The sequence below is a fragment of the Furipterus horrens genome, unplaced genomic scaffold (genome assembly GCF_987537825.1).
Source record: "Furipterus horrens unplaced genomic scaffold, mFurHor1.1.pri manual_scaffold_5, whole genome shotgun sequence".
Lineage (NCBI taxonomy): Eukaryota > Metazoa > Chordata > Mammalia > Chiroptera > Furipteridae > Furipterus > Furipterus horrens.
This window is the reverse complement of record NW_028327175.1, coordinates 1,335,214-1,351,184: the sequence shown is the minus strand read 5'-3', so window position 1 is coordinate 1,351,184 and position 15,971 is coordinate 1,335,214. Positions and strand designations below refer to the sequence as shown.

The 15,971-nt window shown below is 54.6% G+C and overlaps 1 protein-coding gene across 1 annotated transcript in view; it reads right to left on the bottom strand.

The window, feature by feature from the left end:
- SLC38A9 (solute carrier family 38 member 9) overlaps window positions 1-15,971 on the bottom strand; it is a 35,069-nt gene that overhangs the window by 10,078 nt on the left and 9,020 nt on the right. The window contains exons 3-10 of the mRNA XM_090276110.1: window positions 15,014-15,135; window positions 14,843-14,906; window positions 14,326-14,419; window positions 13,679-13,849; window positions 11,423-11,482; window positions 8,808-8,999; window positions 6,936-7,043; window positions 1,515-1,621 (exon numbers count right to left, since the gene is read on the bottom strand). Coding sequence (XP_090132236.1) covers window positions 1,515-1,621; window positions 6,936-7,043; window positions 8,808-8,999; window positions 11,423-11,482; window positions 13,679-13,849; window positions 14,326-14,419; window positions 14,843-14,906; window positions 15,014-15,135 — 918 coding nt within the window. The remainder of the gene's footprint in view (window positions 1-1,514; window positions 1,622-6,935; window positions 7,044-8,807; window positions 9,000-11,422; window positions 11,483-13,678; window positions 13,850-14,325; window positions 14,420-14,842; window positions 14,907-15,013; window positions 15,136-15,971) is intronic.

Below are 15,971 nucleotides of genomic sequence, written 5' to 3'. Positions count from 1 at the left end.
ACTCAGAACCTTCTCAGAAACTCCGGCACAGGGCGCTTCCTTGCTGTGTACACCTCGAGCAGCAGGGTACACCCCTGTTAGAGCTCCATCGTGATTTCTGTTTACATGGTTATAAGCTATCAAATCAAGTTCAAAGTCTGCAGATGAGGCCACAAGTAGCTGCTGGCACCTGCATGCTCGGGTTTAACTGGCTCCTCTTCTGACGCTGCCTTAAGGGAGGTTAGGTATTGGATTTGAGAGCTTCCTTCTTTTCTGTGTTTACAGCTATACATTTTCCTCTAAGCCCTGCTTTAGCTGCATCCTATAACTTCTGCTATGTTCTGTCTTCCTTTTCAATAATCTCTAAGTATTTTCTTTTTTTTCCTTTTTTCCTCATAACTTCTTCTTTGGCCAATTGGTTATTTAAAAATATGCTGTTTAATTTCCACATATTTGTCAATTTCCCACGTTTCTTTCTTTTATTAATGTCTAGCTTCACTCTGGTCAAAGAAGTACTTGGCATGAATTCAATCCTCTTAAACATACTGAGACGTGTTCAACACATGGTTGAGCTTGGTAACTGTTCCTGAAACACATGTCCATCCTGCTGCTGTCTGAGAGAAGACTTATAAATGCCGATGAGATCGGGTAGGTGGACAGCATTTTTCATACGTTCCGTAGCCTTATTTTCTGTTCATTCTGTCAGCTGTTAAGGGAGGGGTCACAGACACGCCAGTCACCACTGTGGGTCTGCCTGTGTCCCCTCTCAGTCTGGCACGGCCGCTGTGCTGTCTGGAAGCTCTGTCACAGGGCGCCCACATCTAGGGGCAGTATGTCTCCCTGATGAGCTGATCCCCCAAGATCATGATGGAACAGGCCTCTCTCTCTCGGCAACACTCGGCTCTCTGAGGTCTCCCTCGGCCCTAACACAGCCAGCGCCCCTGCCACATGTCCAGTGCCTTTATGACACATCTTTACAGTGAAAGTAAGTTTCTTATAGGCCGCATCTGCTGCTGTTAGATTGTTTGTTTAACCAGCCTGACGATCCCTGTCTTGTGACTGCAGCATTTAGACCATTTTATTTACGGGAATTAACAATATTATTTGGTTTAAATCTATTATCTTGCTATTTGTTTTTGATTTGCTTCATCTATTCTTTGTTTCCCTTCTAGATGACTTGGGTATTTTTGAAGATTTCACCGCTACCACTGGCCACCAGCCACACCTCTTTATTTTCAGAGCTTGCTCAAGCGGGCACTGGGGAACTCTGACCCGTCGGTGAAATCCGGCCTCCCTTTGTTGTGGTAAATGAAACTCTCTGGGAACACAGCTACCACCCCCGCTCACATTGGTCCGTGGCTACTTATGCCAGAGCGGTGGCTCGGGCAGCTGCCACAAAGGCCACACGTCCCGCCAGGCTTAAGCTATTCACCCTCCGAACCTTCACGGAACAAGTCTGCCGACCACCGCTCTACGGTTTAGACGTGAAAGTTAAGATCCCGCAATAAAAATCAATGCCTCGGGTAATTACTCACATTGTTCTCTTGGTTCTTGTTGTTCTTTAAGAGTGTGATAATACAATTATGAATAAAGAAAGCAAGGGTAAGCACTCCCGTCAGCTGTGGGAACTGAAATCTTATCTCTAGGAGAAAAAGAGAGAGGGGAAAACACCACGTTAACACTCACAACTGGAAAACGCATATAAGTTGCCACAAGCTGGTCGCTAAGCACAGCTGTCGGGCTGCCGCTGCTTGTCCAGGGACGAGACTAGTCGAGCACCCCAAGGCTCGCGTCCCCCGAGCGGAGTGCGGCGCCCGGGACAGCAGAGGCAGCGAGGAGCGGCTGCTCCGAGCGGGGACTTTCCATCACTTATTTCTGCCTGAGATCACCTGACCAGCCTGTGGCCGAGCCCGGCTCAGATTACTGTCGTGTGTACGTGAAACAGAGTTTATTCCTGTGCTGCTGCTTAGTAACTATTACGTTATTTTCCACACGAACAGCTGTGAGCCTGCTTCCGCCCCGCCCTGTGCCAGCTATTTCTGCCTGAGGCCACGTCACCAGCATGTGGCCCACGGGGCTCAGACCTGGGGCCTGTGTGACTCTGCAGCTCCCCCTCTCCCACTACGTTCACCGGCCAGAAAGCGCCTGTAGGAAAGGAGTCGCGGGAGGGGAGGTGGGTCACTGCACGGTTTTCATGGCTAAGCTCAAAAGCACTGCCTGACGATCCTGGAAATAAGTGTCTGCAGAGAGGAAAGGGCCGATACCATGAGCCACCCGTCACGTCGAGTGAGCGAGGAGTGATGTTCTAGGGAAGATCTGCTGTCAGGACAAACGTCCATGACCCAAACAGCACGTGCAGAACGCCACTTTTATGTTAAACCACGTGTGTCTGCAGAGAGAAGAGACTGGGGCAGCGTCCCAAAGGGCAGCGAGCAGTAACTCTGGCTGCTGGGGTTTATTTTAAATTAACCACTTACCTACATTCTTTACATTTTCTGCAATAAACGCAAAGTGACTTTAAAACAAGAACAGTAAAGATGACACCATCTAGATGTCAGCATTATACGTATGTAATTGTAACAGAGGCAGCGACTTTGGAAAGATGATAAAAGTATTATTTACATCTGACATTATTTGCAGACATTGTTTTTAGAGAAACAATTGGAAAACGTTTTAGTAAGAACTCGAAGCCATCAAATCACAAATAAAAGCAATGGAATTACAAGGTGACCAGAAACCAGTTGACAAAATGGCAATAGGAGGTCCATACCTATCGATGATTAGTTTAAATATAAACAGGCTACATTCTCCAAACAAAAGACACAGAGCGGCTGAATGGAGAAAAGCAACAATAAAAAAGAACAAAACCCCCAAACAAGATCCCCTGACACTGCGGACCAGGGAGCTTTGAGGACGCACAGACGAGCGTGAAGGCGTGTGCCGGGCCAGGAAGGGCGTCCCCGCCAATGGCAGCCAATGGCCACCGTGCCAAGTGCAAGAACACAGGCTCCGCAGCACTGTGGTCTCGAAGAAGCCCCCAACCTGCCCCCGGTTTCCAGCTGCCGCTTGGACCCTCTGAGAAAGCATATGAAGGACGTAGGCAAAGAACGTGCATCTAGAAGGTATCAGGAATGCTTGGAAATCGATTTAAAGAACAGAAAATGGGGCAGAAGACTTAAGAGGTACTGGCTGGAGGACAAGACAGAGCCGGCCAGTGTCGGGGAGACGCTCGCCACTGGACGCGCCGCTGGGGAGGGGACTGGTCCGGGCGTGTTGGAAACTGGGTGGCAATATCTTGTGAAGCGGAATGTGTGCACACCTCCACCCAGCAAACTCGCTCCTGGGTTTACACGCAGGAGGACACGGCCACGTGCTCACTAAAGACACGGATGAGAACGAAGCCCACGCCATGTGCATGCCAGCCCAGACCTGGGGACACTCCCATGTCCCTTAGCGGCCGACCGGAACGAATGCAGCACAGGGCACACAACACTGCGGGTCACTGTCACACGCGGCGTGGACCAGAAGAAGCCAGACACCAAGGACTGCCCGTGGCACAGCCCACGCCCACTCAGTGAGCAGGACACGCGACCTGCCCTCGGGGCTGGAGTCAGAACAGGGGTCACTGCAGGGAGAGGGCAGGCAGGAAGCATGAGCGGGACTTCTGGGTGTTGGGGACCCCTGTTTGTTCCTGTAACCCTCACGTGAGGACACGTTTATTGATTGGAGAGAGAGAGGGGAATGGGGCGGGGGGAGGGGGCGGCAGGAAGAGACTGGAAGGGACATCGGCCTGAGGGAAGCTGGAGCCGGGCCTCCTCTGCGTGCGGGGACGGCATTGAAAGGCGCGCTGGACGGCACCCCGCCCGGGCCGTTTCTTCTCTCCCTGCCCGGCGAGCGGGAGCGGGAGGGTTCTGTCTGGCTATTCCCCACACGAACCTTCAGGAGCGCTCCCTTTCGAAGCCCTTCACCCCGCGCCCCCGCCTTCAGGCACCCCCGCACCTCCAGGTGTGGGGGCTCCAGGGGCCGCAGGCTCGGCAGGAGGCTGCGCTCACCCCCGTCACTCACTCACGGCTGCCAGGCCGCGGCCAGCGGGCAGCCCCCCGCCTCACCCCGCTGCCCTCCCTCGCCTGCTGCCCGCTCTCCGACGGTCCCTTCTGTTTCTTTACGGCTGTTTTACGGCCCGAGGAGAACGCAGAGATAAAAACGTGTATCCGCTGGAGTCTGTACTAAGCACTTGCCAAGCACTACGGGCCTTGGGGACACAAGAGTCGCAGGGAAGAGAAAACAGCAAAGACAGAGAGCCCTTTTCTCAGAGAGCGGACGTTCTGGCGAGGGGACAGGACGGCGGAGAGGAACGCGCGCCTGGCTGTTCCCTCCTCGCCGCCTGAGCTCTCCCGGTCGGAGTCCCCGAGAGCCAGAGACTGGGGAGCGTGTTTGGAAAAACCCCCTGTTGTCTGAACTTCCGCTGCCTCCGCTCTGCCACTCAGGACCCCCGGCGAAGAGCACAGCAGACGTCCCTCCGTGTTCCAGGCCCCGGCAGAACCAGCAGCCCCGCAGGCCAGGCCCCCTGGGGCGGCCGCAGGTAAGAGCGCTGAAGAGGGACAAGGCAGGAGACAAACGGGGGGTAAGGGGGTCCCTCAGACGGCACTCAGTGTGAGGACACCTGAGGACAGACAGGGCACCTGACGCAACGGGGGAGAGGAGGTGCCCAGGTGGCGGGCGGGCCGCCTGCCCGGCGTGATGCAGAGCAGCGAGGAAGACGCTGTGGCTGGAGGGACCGAGGGGCAAGCAGGTGGCAGGAGGCCACGTCGGAGAGGAAGCCAGGAGTCGGGCCACCCAGGGCCTGCGGACTATGGCCTCTCCGCCCTGAGAGGCGGGGAAGCACTAAAGGCGTTTTGCAGTGGTGCTCTGGAAACCCCACTCGGGCTGCTGGGGTAGAATGGACCCTGGAGGGACAGAGTGGACACTGGGCAGCTGGTCCAGGGCTACGGTGATCCAGGTGAGACCAGGAGCCAGACCCAGGTCCTCCCGGTGGAGATTATAAGGGCAGGCAAGCAGGGTTCCCAAACTTTTGGCCTGATCACGTGGAAAATGGGAGTCCCCCGCGGTCTGAAGCAGAGACGCCCGGAGAAGGGTAGGTTAAGCAGGTGGGTGAGGAAGGACACAGGTCTTCGAAGTCTGGGACCCCAGCGGACATCAGGTGGGGACGTTGAAGGCGCAGGTGGACACATGAGTCTGGGTGTCAGTGCAGAGACTGGGCGAGAGACACGAGACCGAGCCCGGTGGGACAACAATAAAGCCCAGTGGCCCGACGACATGACCTGGGGAAGAGGGGCGGTGAGACCCCATCACGCACGCGTCAGGAACAGGAGGGGGTGCAGCGACGTCAAAGAACCGAGAGAGGGGGGCTTGGGAGTGGCGCAGAAGGGTTGCTTTGAAACGGCAGAAACAACCCAATGCGCCTGTGCGGTCAGCCGGGCAAGAGGAGCGTGCGGCCCAGGACCACGCGCACGTCCTGCCTCGGGCCTCCCAGCTCCCTGGGAGGCTGGGTCTACGGCAGCGAGCGAGGGGCGCTCAGGCGCAGAACAACAGAAAGACCCCATCAGAACCCACGTCTCCGCGCACCCCTCCCCGGACGGTAAAGGCGGACCCTCCCGGGAGCCCTGACCCTCAGCAACTTCCGTCCCGGAGAGACTGTGTCACAGCAGAGTGGTAGATTTCACGGGCCGGTTAACACAAACGTCTCGTCCTCAGGATGCCCCCTTCAGGCCACGAGAAGTGACATGACATTAACGGCGTGGGGACTGGTTAGCTATGCCCCCTCCGTCGCCTACGTAACCGTTCCTGTCCTGCTCCCTCACGCTTGTCTCCCACGGCCTATCGTCAGCAGAAACTTCTACCACTCAGATCTAAAAATAAATCAGTATGGACCTAATTCTAGACATTAGCACCCAAGAGTATTTTCATTGAGCAGCAGAAGAGCCAGCTTCGCACTTCCGCTTCCGTCAGCGCCCGGTCTTGAACTTGCGCTGCGGGGCACGGCCGCCTTTCCAGACCCAGTACTTCCTGGACCTGAACTTAAATGGATGTTCTAGTCTTTGTAGGTCTGGAATAGAAATACCCCCCAAAACCCGAAGCTCGTGCAGCTGCAGGTGTGGAAACAAGTAACCACGGTAACTAACACAAACACCTTCCCTTGGCCACCGAGTCAGTACACCTGGAGACCGCAGGGACCAAAGGAGCCCAGACAACGCTACCTGCTGCCTTTGCAGGGCGACGCCAGGGACTGGCCAGAGACCGGAAGTTCTCAACGGCCGGCATCGCCGGGGGAGACAGAAAGAATGCCGTCCCTCTCCACCAATAGCAGGACTTCGTGTGACGGTCACTTCATTCTCTTTCAAGACATCAGTGTGACGGTCACTTCCTCTCTCTAACCTGTCTGCTCACTCGGCATTCGTTAGCCCTCACTGCCTCAGTGCTTACGTCACGCCCGAGCCCTCTGCATTTGGGGGAAACTTGAGAAATCGCCGAGTTCTAGCTAGGAGCCAAAAGAAGGGGGCGGGGGACACTCACTAACCACCACGAGGCTGTTAAAGGCAGCCCCCAGGGGAGCAGCGGGGCCGGGGGCAACCCTGCCCACCGCGGCCTGCGGCCCCGTCTCTGGGACCCTAGGCTTTCGTTTCTCAGGAACGTGCAGGCAACGCGTCCTTGACCTCCCAGTTGCACTGGAGCGCGAAGGAACCCCAGTTCCGTTCAGAAAGGACGAAGGCCTGTATGCCCCGAACTTCAAGCAAGCCTGGGCAACAGCAACCGGCCTCTGGTCTCGGCTTAAGGGCACCAAGGAAAATGCTCCTCATAAAAAACATCCCCACTTGTTTCAGAGCCACGAGTCAGAAATAGGTCACTTCGAGAGCAGAGCGCTGCGATTTGTTAATTATGTGGCGAAAACGGCTCACCTGGTACAAAAAACTCTGTTGGCGTAAACCAGTGAAACTCCAAATGGAATCCCAAGCGAACAGCCTTCAAGGTGACGAGGAAAATCAAGTAGAGGACGGACACCGTGCCTGTAGGGAACAGCCAGAAACCAGCTGTCATCTCTCTGTTGTTAGAGACTTAAAAGTCGACCTCTGCTCCTTTCCCGGGAAAGGCTGGAAGGCGGTGACCTTCCCTGATTACACCCACGACAACCCAGGAGGGGCCTCGGAACGGGAACCAGCCTCGTGAGCTACTGGGAAACAAAGCGGAAGCTGTGGAGGGGCCTGAGAGGCCCGGGAGGCGGCTCCCACGCCACCGACGCCGGCGGCCCAGAGGAGCACGTGCAGTGTCTGCCCCGGAGCCGCTGGCTAACTAGCAGGAAAAAGGCCGCGTAAAGCTAACTCCCTCTTCGTCCTGGCAGCATCAGAGACGGCCAGGAGGTTGGAAGAGCCTGCCACACACGCAGCGCATGACAGTAAGGGAGTGAAGGTGTGCATGTGGGTCACAAGGCCCCCCGGGAAGGGTGAGGAGCTGACAGTCCCCCAGCTGGTCTGGTGGGCGGGGCTGCCTGTAGGTGACGGATCCCAGGCTCCACTCGCAGGCCCCGTCCACAGGGCAGAGGAGCACCCAGAGCTTCCTAGAAGCCCCCCAGTCAGAGGACTGCCCCTGCCAAGGAAGTCAGTCCAGTCACCGCGGAGTGGAGTGCAGGGAGGGGCCTAGAGGAACCACATGCTAACTTCCCTAAGGAAGCTACCAACTTGGAAGGACGGAGGAAAGGGGCCGCAGCAGAAGAGCCTGAAGGAGGTGGGAAGCAATCAAGCAGGGGAGACGGCCGGGGGTGGCTTGCGTAGCGGAGCCCTTCTGCTACAAGCTTGCACGCTGATCGTCCAAGGTCTGTTCTGCAGGGAAGTCAGCAAGCAAGCCGACCAGGCAGCCACGAGCTGCGTGAGCTCTGCTGGGGACCCGGCGACTGGCTGGGTCAGGAAGCGTGCGAACAAGAGGCCACAGCGTGAACGACCAAGGTCTTCAGTTCCTGTGTGCCTGCCGCAGAGGGCCCTGCGGTGAGGCCGAGGCTGATGGAGCCGTGACCTGCCCTCAGCCTGCGGTTTGCCGGAAACCCAAACCCTGCCCTCCACACGTTGGGCGATCTAATCACTTTACGCCCTGACGGCCCCCTGGGAGCTCAGCTCTGTAGGGGAGGGGAAACTATGCTCTACGCGGGCTATGAATTCTTCATGAACGCTGTCCTTGTCTTTACTTAACTAGACCTGAGCTTTCACGGCGGACCCCTTTCATCAGCGTAAGGCTGGAAAGGAAAACATGGTCAGAACATCGCTTTAGGGATTCAGACGTTTCTGGAAAACAGGCTCACAGCACGAAGTCTGGTCCTCCAAGGAGGCAGCGTGAGGGCAAGCAAAGCAGATGGGCCCCAGGCGTGGGGGCCAAGGACGGCGTCCCGGCCGAGAGGCAGTGGCGGTCCTGTGCTAAGCTCTTCAACAGAAACTGGGGGGAAAACGTCCTCCGGTGTCCAGCCTTTGGAACCAAGAAATCCTACCATCCCCCTTGGGTCCTGCCCCCTGAAGGCTTGTCCACTCCTTCCAGGGTCACCACAGCTCGGAGAAAACGAGGAAGATGTGCTTGGTGATCACACAATGGGACGCCCAGTCACTGGCCTTCAGAGGGACTTGGCTTTGAAACGCTCGCCAACATGCTTCTCAGGGCCAGACTCCAGGAGAAAACCCAGCAGCGGGCAGCGGGCCGGGGCAGGTGAGCAGGCCACACAGCGGGGGGCCGGCCCGAGCGCTGCCGGCCCTCCTCCACCCCCGGCAGGGCCCGCCCACGCCTCAGCTCACCCAGGATGTTGAACTTGGAGAAGAAGGAGGGCGACTTGAAACTGAGCAGCGGCAGGAGCAGACCCACGAGGTAGAAGGGCACCGTCTGCGACTTGTCCCACCACCGTTCGAACTGCTGCAGGCCCGTGCCGTTGGCGCGGATGATCACGGAGCCGTTGCCGGCCTGGCCGCTGCCTGCGCCCGGGCAGATCACTGCAATGGGAACCCGCCGGTCAGAGAGTGCACAGGTGGCGGGGGCAGCCGCAACCCCCCGGGCACCCCCACCTGCCCAGCGACCTCAGCCTTTACCCCAGACACTCGGAGAAGACGAAGGATTACATTAGCTCTGTAATCTCTCGCCTGTGACTGCTTAAAAGGGGCAGAAAGTTAGAACACTTTGAGGTATATCCTTAATTTCTACTGGAAACTATAAAATCTTCCCACCGGAAATCCTTCGGTTCCCTCGCCAGAGAGAAAGTACCGGGCTGGGTGGCACTTGATCTTATGTCAACAATAATATACAAATATTATTCAGGGTCACTGTTTGTTGTGATAATAACCCATACAAAGGTCAAAGAACAGGTTCCTTAAAACAACAAACAAAATCTCTGGCTTTGGAATAAAAAGCGGATGTTGAAACAGCTGTCGCCATATTGCCAAAACCTAATTACGGATGAGAGCTTAAGAATCCCGAATTCCAGCAAGCCAGAGTAACCCTCCTGGGAGCCTGTCACCCCTGAGAGCAGCCTAGGGGCCCAGATGTTAACCAGAGAACCAGGAAGTAAAATCTGTTTTTCTTAACACGGACTACAGGTGGCAATTTCTTCTGTTAGTAACGTACAGAGCACTCGCACGGTTTCTAATTCCGTAACAGCACTTTTGCTAAGAGCCAGCTCTCTGTAGGGAACCCCTATTGCTTGTGGGAACGCTCATACTGAGCCACAACCGTACGCTGCATCAGTCAAAGTTCTGCGTTTAGTTCTACTCCGTCCTCATTATTTGCGTGCGCGGCACAGCCAGGCCCCCCTTTCCCGCCGCCTCCTTCCTTGCCAGCGTCTGTTTTCACATGCACCTCCCTTCCGTGCCCTGAAGAAAGTTCACTCGCGTTTCCTGGTGCGAATAACTCCAGGGTCAGGGCGCACAGGCTGTGCAGCACCGACCGGACGGTGAACCGCGGCCCTCTCTCCTGGCCACGCAGCCTTGCTGGCCACCAGCTCCGCTTTGCCCCGGTTTCTACATCCCGGAAGTCGCTGTAAAGTGCTCAGGACGCCGCCCGCCCACGGCCGGTGTCCAGCAGACGCCGGCTGCGGGCTTTACACGAACTGAGGACAGCGCTGGCTCCCTCTACCGCACGCTCTGCTCAGCGTCAACAGCAGAAGAGCCAATGGCACCAGTGCCAACGTGAGTCACCACTGTGCCAAGCACGGCGGCCTGCTGCCGGGGCGCACCGGGCCGTCGGTGTAACTGTGACACGCGGGAGCTCAGCAATGACCCGACTCCTTACGGAAGACACCCTATTAGACGTGAATGAACTACTTTCATCAGCTGATATCACGACAGCGGCAGTGAGAGGAAGTTCTCTCTTAATACAAGGATGCTACTTGGTCCTGCGAAAATTCTAACATAAAGGATAGAATTATACTAACACATGTTAGCACGATTATTCAAAGGTGTACGTGTGCGTGTCCACAGAAATAAAGGCTAGTGATTCACTCACTCATTTTCTGGCGCTAGCAAAAGACAGGTTACAGTTAATTAGGGACAAAGTAAGACACTGAATGATAAACACTGGAATGTTTGCTTCCCGCAAGGAGAGACGCTTGTCTGTTCATTGTGTCCCAGAGCCCAGAACAGCGCCTGACACACAACATGCTTAGTGCATGTGTACTGAGCGAATTGTTCTTTCAGTGATCGATGTGTATTTGCAGCAAAATGATATCTAGTTGGTCTCTCTGAAACCTACACACACACGCGCGCACACACAAGCTTTAGGTGATGGGCAAGGGTCACCGTGTAACTGAACAACGTAACTGAACAAGGTTACGTTCACTTCTAGTCTCCTTCCCTGCGACTGCCACACTGGATAAAATCACGGGCCATGGACATTTATTTTTAATTGTTAATTAAAGAAACTTAGTCCTAAGAAATTAAAAATTTTTTTGCCAAATCTTCAGTTTACTTGTCCATATTTATTAACTTCTGTTCCTTATTAGGAAATTAATTATTCTAAAGATATAGATTTGTATATCTTAAATATTAGTAACTAAAACAATAAATGTTTAAAACTAAGTTAACAGGCTGGGAAGTGTACTTCTACACCAAAGCAATTAGCAGTGATATAGGTTCTTGAAAACATGTACTGATTATTTATAGGCAAATATGGATACTAAAGACTTGAGCTACAATCGTGAATTGTGTAATACGAAGTAAATATTGTGGAGCTCACACTAATACAGCCTTTGGTGGAGCTGGTCTTTTCTGTTTTTAAACACACTGATTGCCAACAATTTACCAGCGATAATGATTTCACGCTGACCATTCACCCAAAGCAACGTCGTGGGTTCTGACCTTAAGCCCTTGCTGAAGCTAAGTGAGGAATAAAAGACAAGGCTGATCGTGAACCCCAAACCACTCACCAGGGCTGCTGCCGTTGGTGCTCAGCACCGCGTCCGTGTCGTTGATGTGGTGAACGAAATCTGAGAAGTAAGGGGACAGCGTCATTCAGTGCCGAGTGAGACGCTATAGCGATCACCCGAGGACGTGTTTCATCTGTGACAATCTTCGCAGGTCTACTGTGAGGCCACACCCATGCGGCCACCGAGCCCAGGCTGTGCCGTGGTCAGGGTGGCTCCGCATCCTCAGCCTCCCGCCCTCACAGAACGCGGCCCGCGGCCCCACACCCACTGTGGCCACGTCACAGAGGCAAGGACGTTTAGGACCCGCCCACAGGCTGAATTTAGTGGAAGCTCTGGAATAAAGATGACGTGTGCATTTTCTCCCCTGTGCACTCCCAGACTTATGTAAGTATAGTTACACCTTAGACTAAAGTGCTAACGTCTATGAAAGGGGAAAACCAGCACTCACAAAGGCCGAATTCAACTGCAAAATCATTTACTTCTTACGAAGTAGAACCATCTTTTACAGCTCAAAGGCTGCAGAGTAGTTACTGCTCCTATGCACACTCAGGTCCAGGACAGGTAGCAGCAAACAAACCCAAAACCCTCCTGCAGGCGCCCGGGCCTCGGTCATTCTAGAGTGAGAGAATGGGCCAGGGGTGCGCTTCCCTGCTGGCCTGAGAGACTTCACTTATTCTGTTTCATGTTGACCTTTTATAAACTTAGCAATAATTAATAAACGTGTTTGATTAAAACTTAAACAAGATGGTAAAAATGATGGCTTGGAATGGCTTGGACTTTAAGGTCATAAATTAAGTTAAACACGTGGATTATTCACCTCCATTGTATGCCTGTCAAGACAGAATAAAAGAAGTAGTTCAGTGCTCTAGGCTCTTACAGCATCCCCAAGGGTTATTAGGGATTTAAGACGAGAACTTTTGAGTCATTATGTAGTTCCTGATGCCGGGGCCTTCGTAAGGCTAGCAGCAACGAGGAAAATCTTGACACCGAGTACACTAGGCTGGACGGTGTCTCCCCAGACCCATGTCCACCAGGAACCTGGACAGCGAACTTATTTGGAAACAGAGTCTTTGCAGATACAACGAAGTTATGAGGAGGCCATGCTGGGTGTGGGCGGCCCGCAGTTCAGTGGCTGGCGTCCTCAAAGGAACAGGACAAGGTGGACACAGAGCCGTGGAGGGAGGATGGTCCCGTGAAGAGGGAGGCAGAGATGCAGGGACGCAGCCACAAGCCGAGGGTGCCAAGGCCTGCGTGGCCGGTGTCACCCCTGAAGCTGGGAGCAGCGGGAAGCGCTCCACCTGGAGGCATCAGAGCGAGCAGAGCTGCGCGGATGCTTGGATTTCGCACTCCTGGTCTCCGGGCTGTGAGAAAACCCGCGTCTCTCCTTTCAGGCCAAACAGAGGCCCGAACGCCCCGAGGCTCCACAAGGACCGTGTGGGAAAGAAAACCACAGGCCAGTATCTCGTAAGAAAGGAGGCGGAAGTTCTAAATAAAATGTTCGCCCCACTCCTCCCACAGAAAGTCAGATCCAGCCAGGAGTTTTAAAATTATATGTGATGACTAATAAACCAAGTTTTCCCAGAGTATAGGAATGATTTAAATATGACAAAGTGTATTCATTTAAGTCGTTATGTGAACAGTTTGAAGGAGAAACACTTAGGCTGTTTTAGGAGATGAAGATTAAGTCTCTGATAAAGTCCAGCACATGTTAATAAAAACGCTTAGGAAAACAAGAGGCAGGAACATCTTTAAATGACTAAAGGGTGCAACCAACATCCCACAATAAATCCTGTAAATTACACATTTACACGTAAGTTCCATCCCCTCCTGTCTCCTAATTTAGATCCGGATATTTTGAAAAGCGGTGACTGAAATTTGTTTCTCCAAGAGTCTACACATCGAATGGTCGATAACAAACACCAATGAACTTCACAAATGCTGCTGCATTACATTTTTGTGGGAAATACTGAAACAGTGCTTAAAATCTCTGCGGGTACTTAGAAATATTTTATATTAATTAGAGAATCCGAAGGACTATTAGTTATTCAAAAATTAGTTTTTGGAAATAAACATATACATTAAATCTGAGGTCATAACCATAGAAAACAAACCGAATCAAGCATTTTTTTCAGAATTACCAATAGGACTTTTAACTTTATTTATCCCAAGTCCAGAATTTGAGGCTGAAACTAGAACATGACAGTAGTTACTGTTCCCAAAAGCAACTGTGTGACAACGTGTGCCATGGATACTTACTAAAGATAAACTCTCCGGTGTTAAAAAGAAAGTTCGACATAAGCACCCAGTACACGATCATCGCTCCGATGAGGGACACCAGGGAGAAGAGCAGACTCGACCACCGTCCGAAGGAGCCGAAGTAATGCCGGCAGACGTCGGGGTACTCCCAGGCCGCGGTGTCCGCCGACGCTGCGCGGCAGCGGGGGGCAGAGACAGGCGTCAGGTGCCAGCGATACAGTCCGCAGCCATCATTTGTTTTCCCCAGGTTAACTCAGAGTTAGTCAGAGAATCGGGGTATTCCGCCAACAGATATTTGACCGTATTACGAAATATAGAAATTAAAACATTATAGAACAAGCACATAAAAAGGAATGTCGTCGTCGTCGTCGTCGTCGTCGGCAGCCGTCCGTCTCGAGAGACGATGGTGTAGCTTCTTAAGAGTCTATCTGCACCGCCGAGAATGGCTGTGCAGTCCGACTCGGGAGTGACACGGTATCTGTCTCCTCCCGTGTTGAACCGACATCTTGCGATGACGCTGGCAGCGAGGGGCCGCCGCAGGAAGTACGCATGCGCGCTGAGCCAGCCCCCGCCCCGCCCCGCCCCCAGCCCCGCCCCCAGCCGGCCCGCCCCGCCCCGCCCCGCCCCGCCCCGCGGCCAGTCCTTACCTATGGCGGCTCGCGACGTGGCCACGCGGTAGCAGCAGTACAGTGTGAGCAGGCCCATGAGCACGATGACGCACACGCCCGTGGTGAACCCCGCCTGTTTGCAGGGGAGCGCACAGGGCAGCCGGCGTCACCGTCGAGTGAGCATGCACCCCGTCACCTGAGGCCACCCCGGGCAATGACAAGAAAACCACCGCACTCCGTGTGACATTATATATAATGATCCGTTTTCTTTAAACACTCATGGCGATGGATTAAATCCTCCACTGCGTGTGCCCACGCGTCCCGGCCTGTGAGTGACGTCCCGTGCTCCGGCTCCGGACGGCGGGCACACCGGCGACGCAGACGTCGGGCCCCAGCGCGGACACGTGCGTGACGTGGCCGACCAACGCCACCCGACACGCTTCACGAGGATGAAAACCAAACCAACCCCAAAGCCATAAAAACACCTCTATTACAAAACGTACGACGTGAAAAGAAGAAACACCCGGGCTAAAATGACGCCGAAACGCTGCCTCACCTGCTTTATGCCCCAGGGGATGCTGAGGATCGACGTGCCCATCATGGTGTTCCAGATCACGAAGCTGCGGGCAGAGGGGCGGCGGTGAGGGCGCGGTTCCGTGCGCAAGGGCACAGGGAGGGCAGGGGGGCCGCCCCCACGCCGCGCGCTCGGCTGGGCCCGCCCACTCACATGGTCACGACGCTGCTGTTCTTGCCGGGCCCGTCGCTGTCGCTCTGCAGTTTGTACGCGGAGCCCAGGGGGCTGTACACATAGCGCTCCTCGGGCGTCGGGACCACGTGGTCCGGGGCAACCTGGCGGGACGGCAAGGGACAGGTGAGAGCTGGGCGCGGCCCTTTCTCACTGTCGTGAGCGGGAACAGCAGGCGGCCCTGAGTAACAGATACAAACGCTCCCTTTTAAATGCAGTAAAGACCGAAAGGAGCAAGGATGTAAGGGCTGTATGAACAACCAGCGGGTCGGCGGACAGGAGGATGAGTTCTGGAATACGCAGCTGTCAAGATGCTGTTCTCTTCCGCTTCACGGGAAAGGAGGCAGGAGAGCCAGCCTGCGAGGACCAGGGGGCTCCAGACGGAGGAGACCTGGGCCATGGTCGGGGGGCATTTCAGGAGTCCAGCGGTCACTGAACTCCCACGAGAGGGTGGTTCCGGCAGAGCCAGGCGGGGGCTGAGTGGTCAGGAGAGGAAAGACCGGACTAATAAACACAGACTGGGCAAATGCTTCAGCAGCAGCAGGAAGAGGTGAGCTGAGGGGCGCAAGGAAAAGGCAAAGTGAGGCTTCTTACAGGTGAAGGATATAAACCCAAGGGAGGGGCCGGCAGAGGCCGCAGACACAGAGCGAGGGACGGTGGTGTGGGCCTCCAGCCCCCCAGCTCTGCCACCGTCTGCCTCAGTCTGCCTCCCCGTTTCGGAGGAAAAGGTGCAGCTTCCTGATGGAGTCCTGCCTGTCACCCTGAGAACAGTCCTTGGAAACCTTGGGGATTCTCAGAGAATGATGTGCATGTGAAAATGGCCGTATCCCATGGTTAGTTTCAGATCACTGTTTATAGGCTTTGATTTATACCAGAGACGTCTCACAGCCAGTTAACAAAAGGGATTCACCCGGCGCGCGATGCTGACTTAATTTTCAGG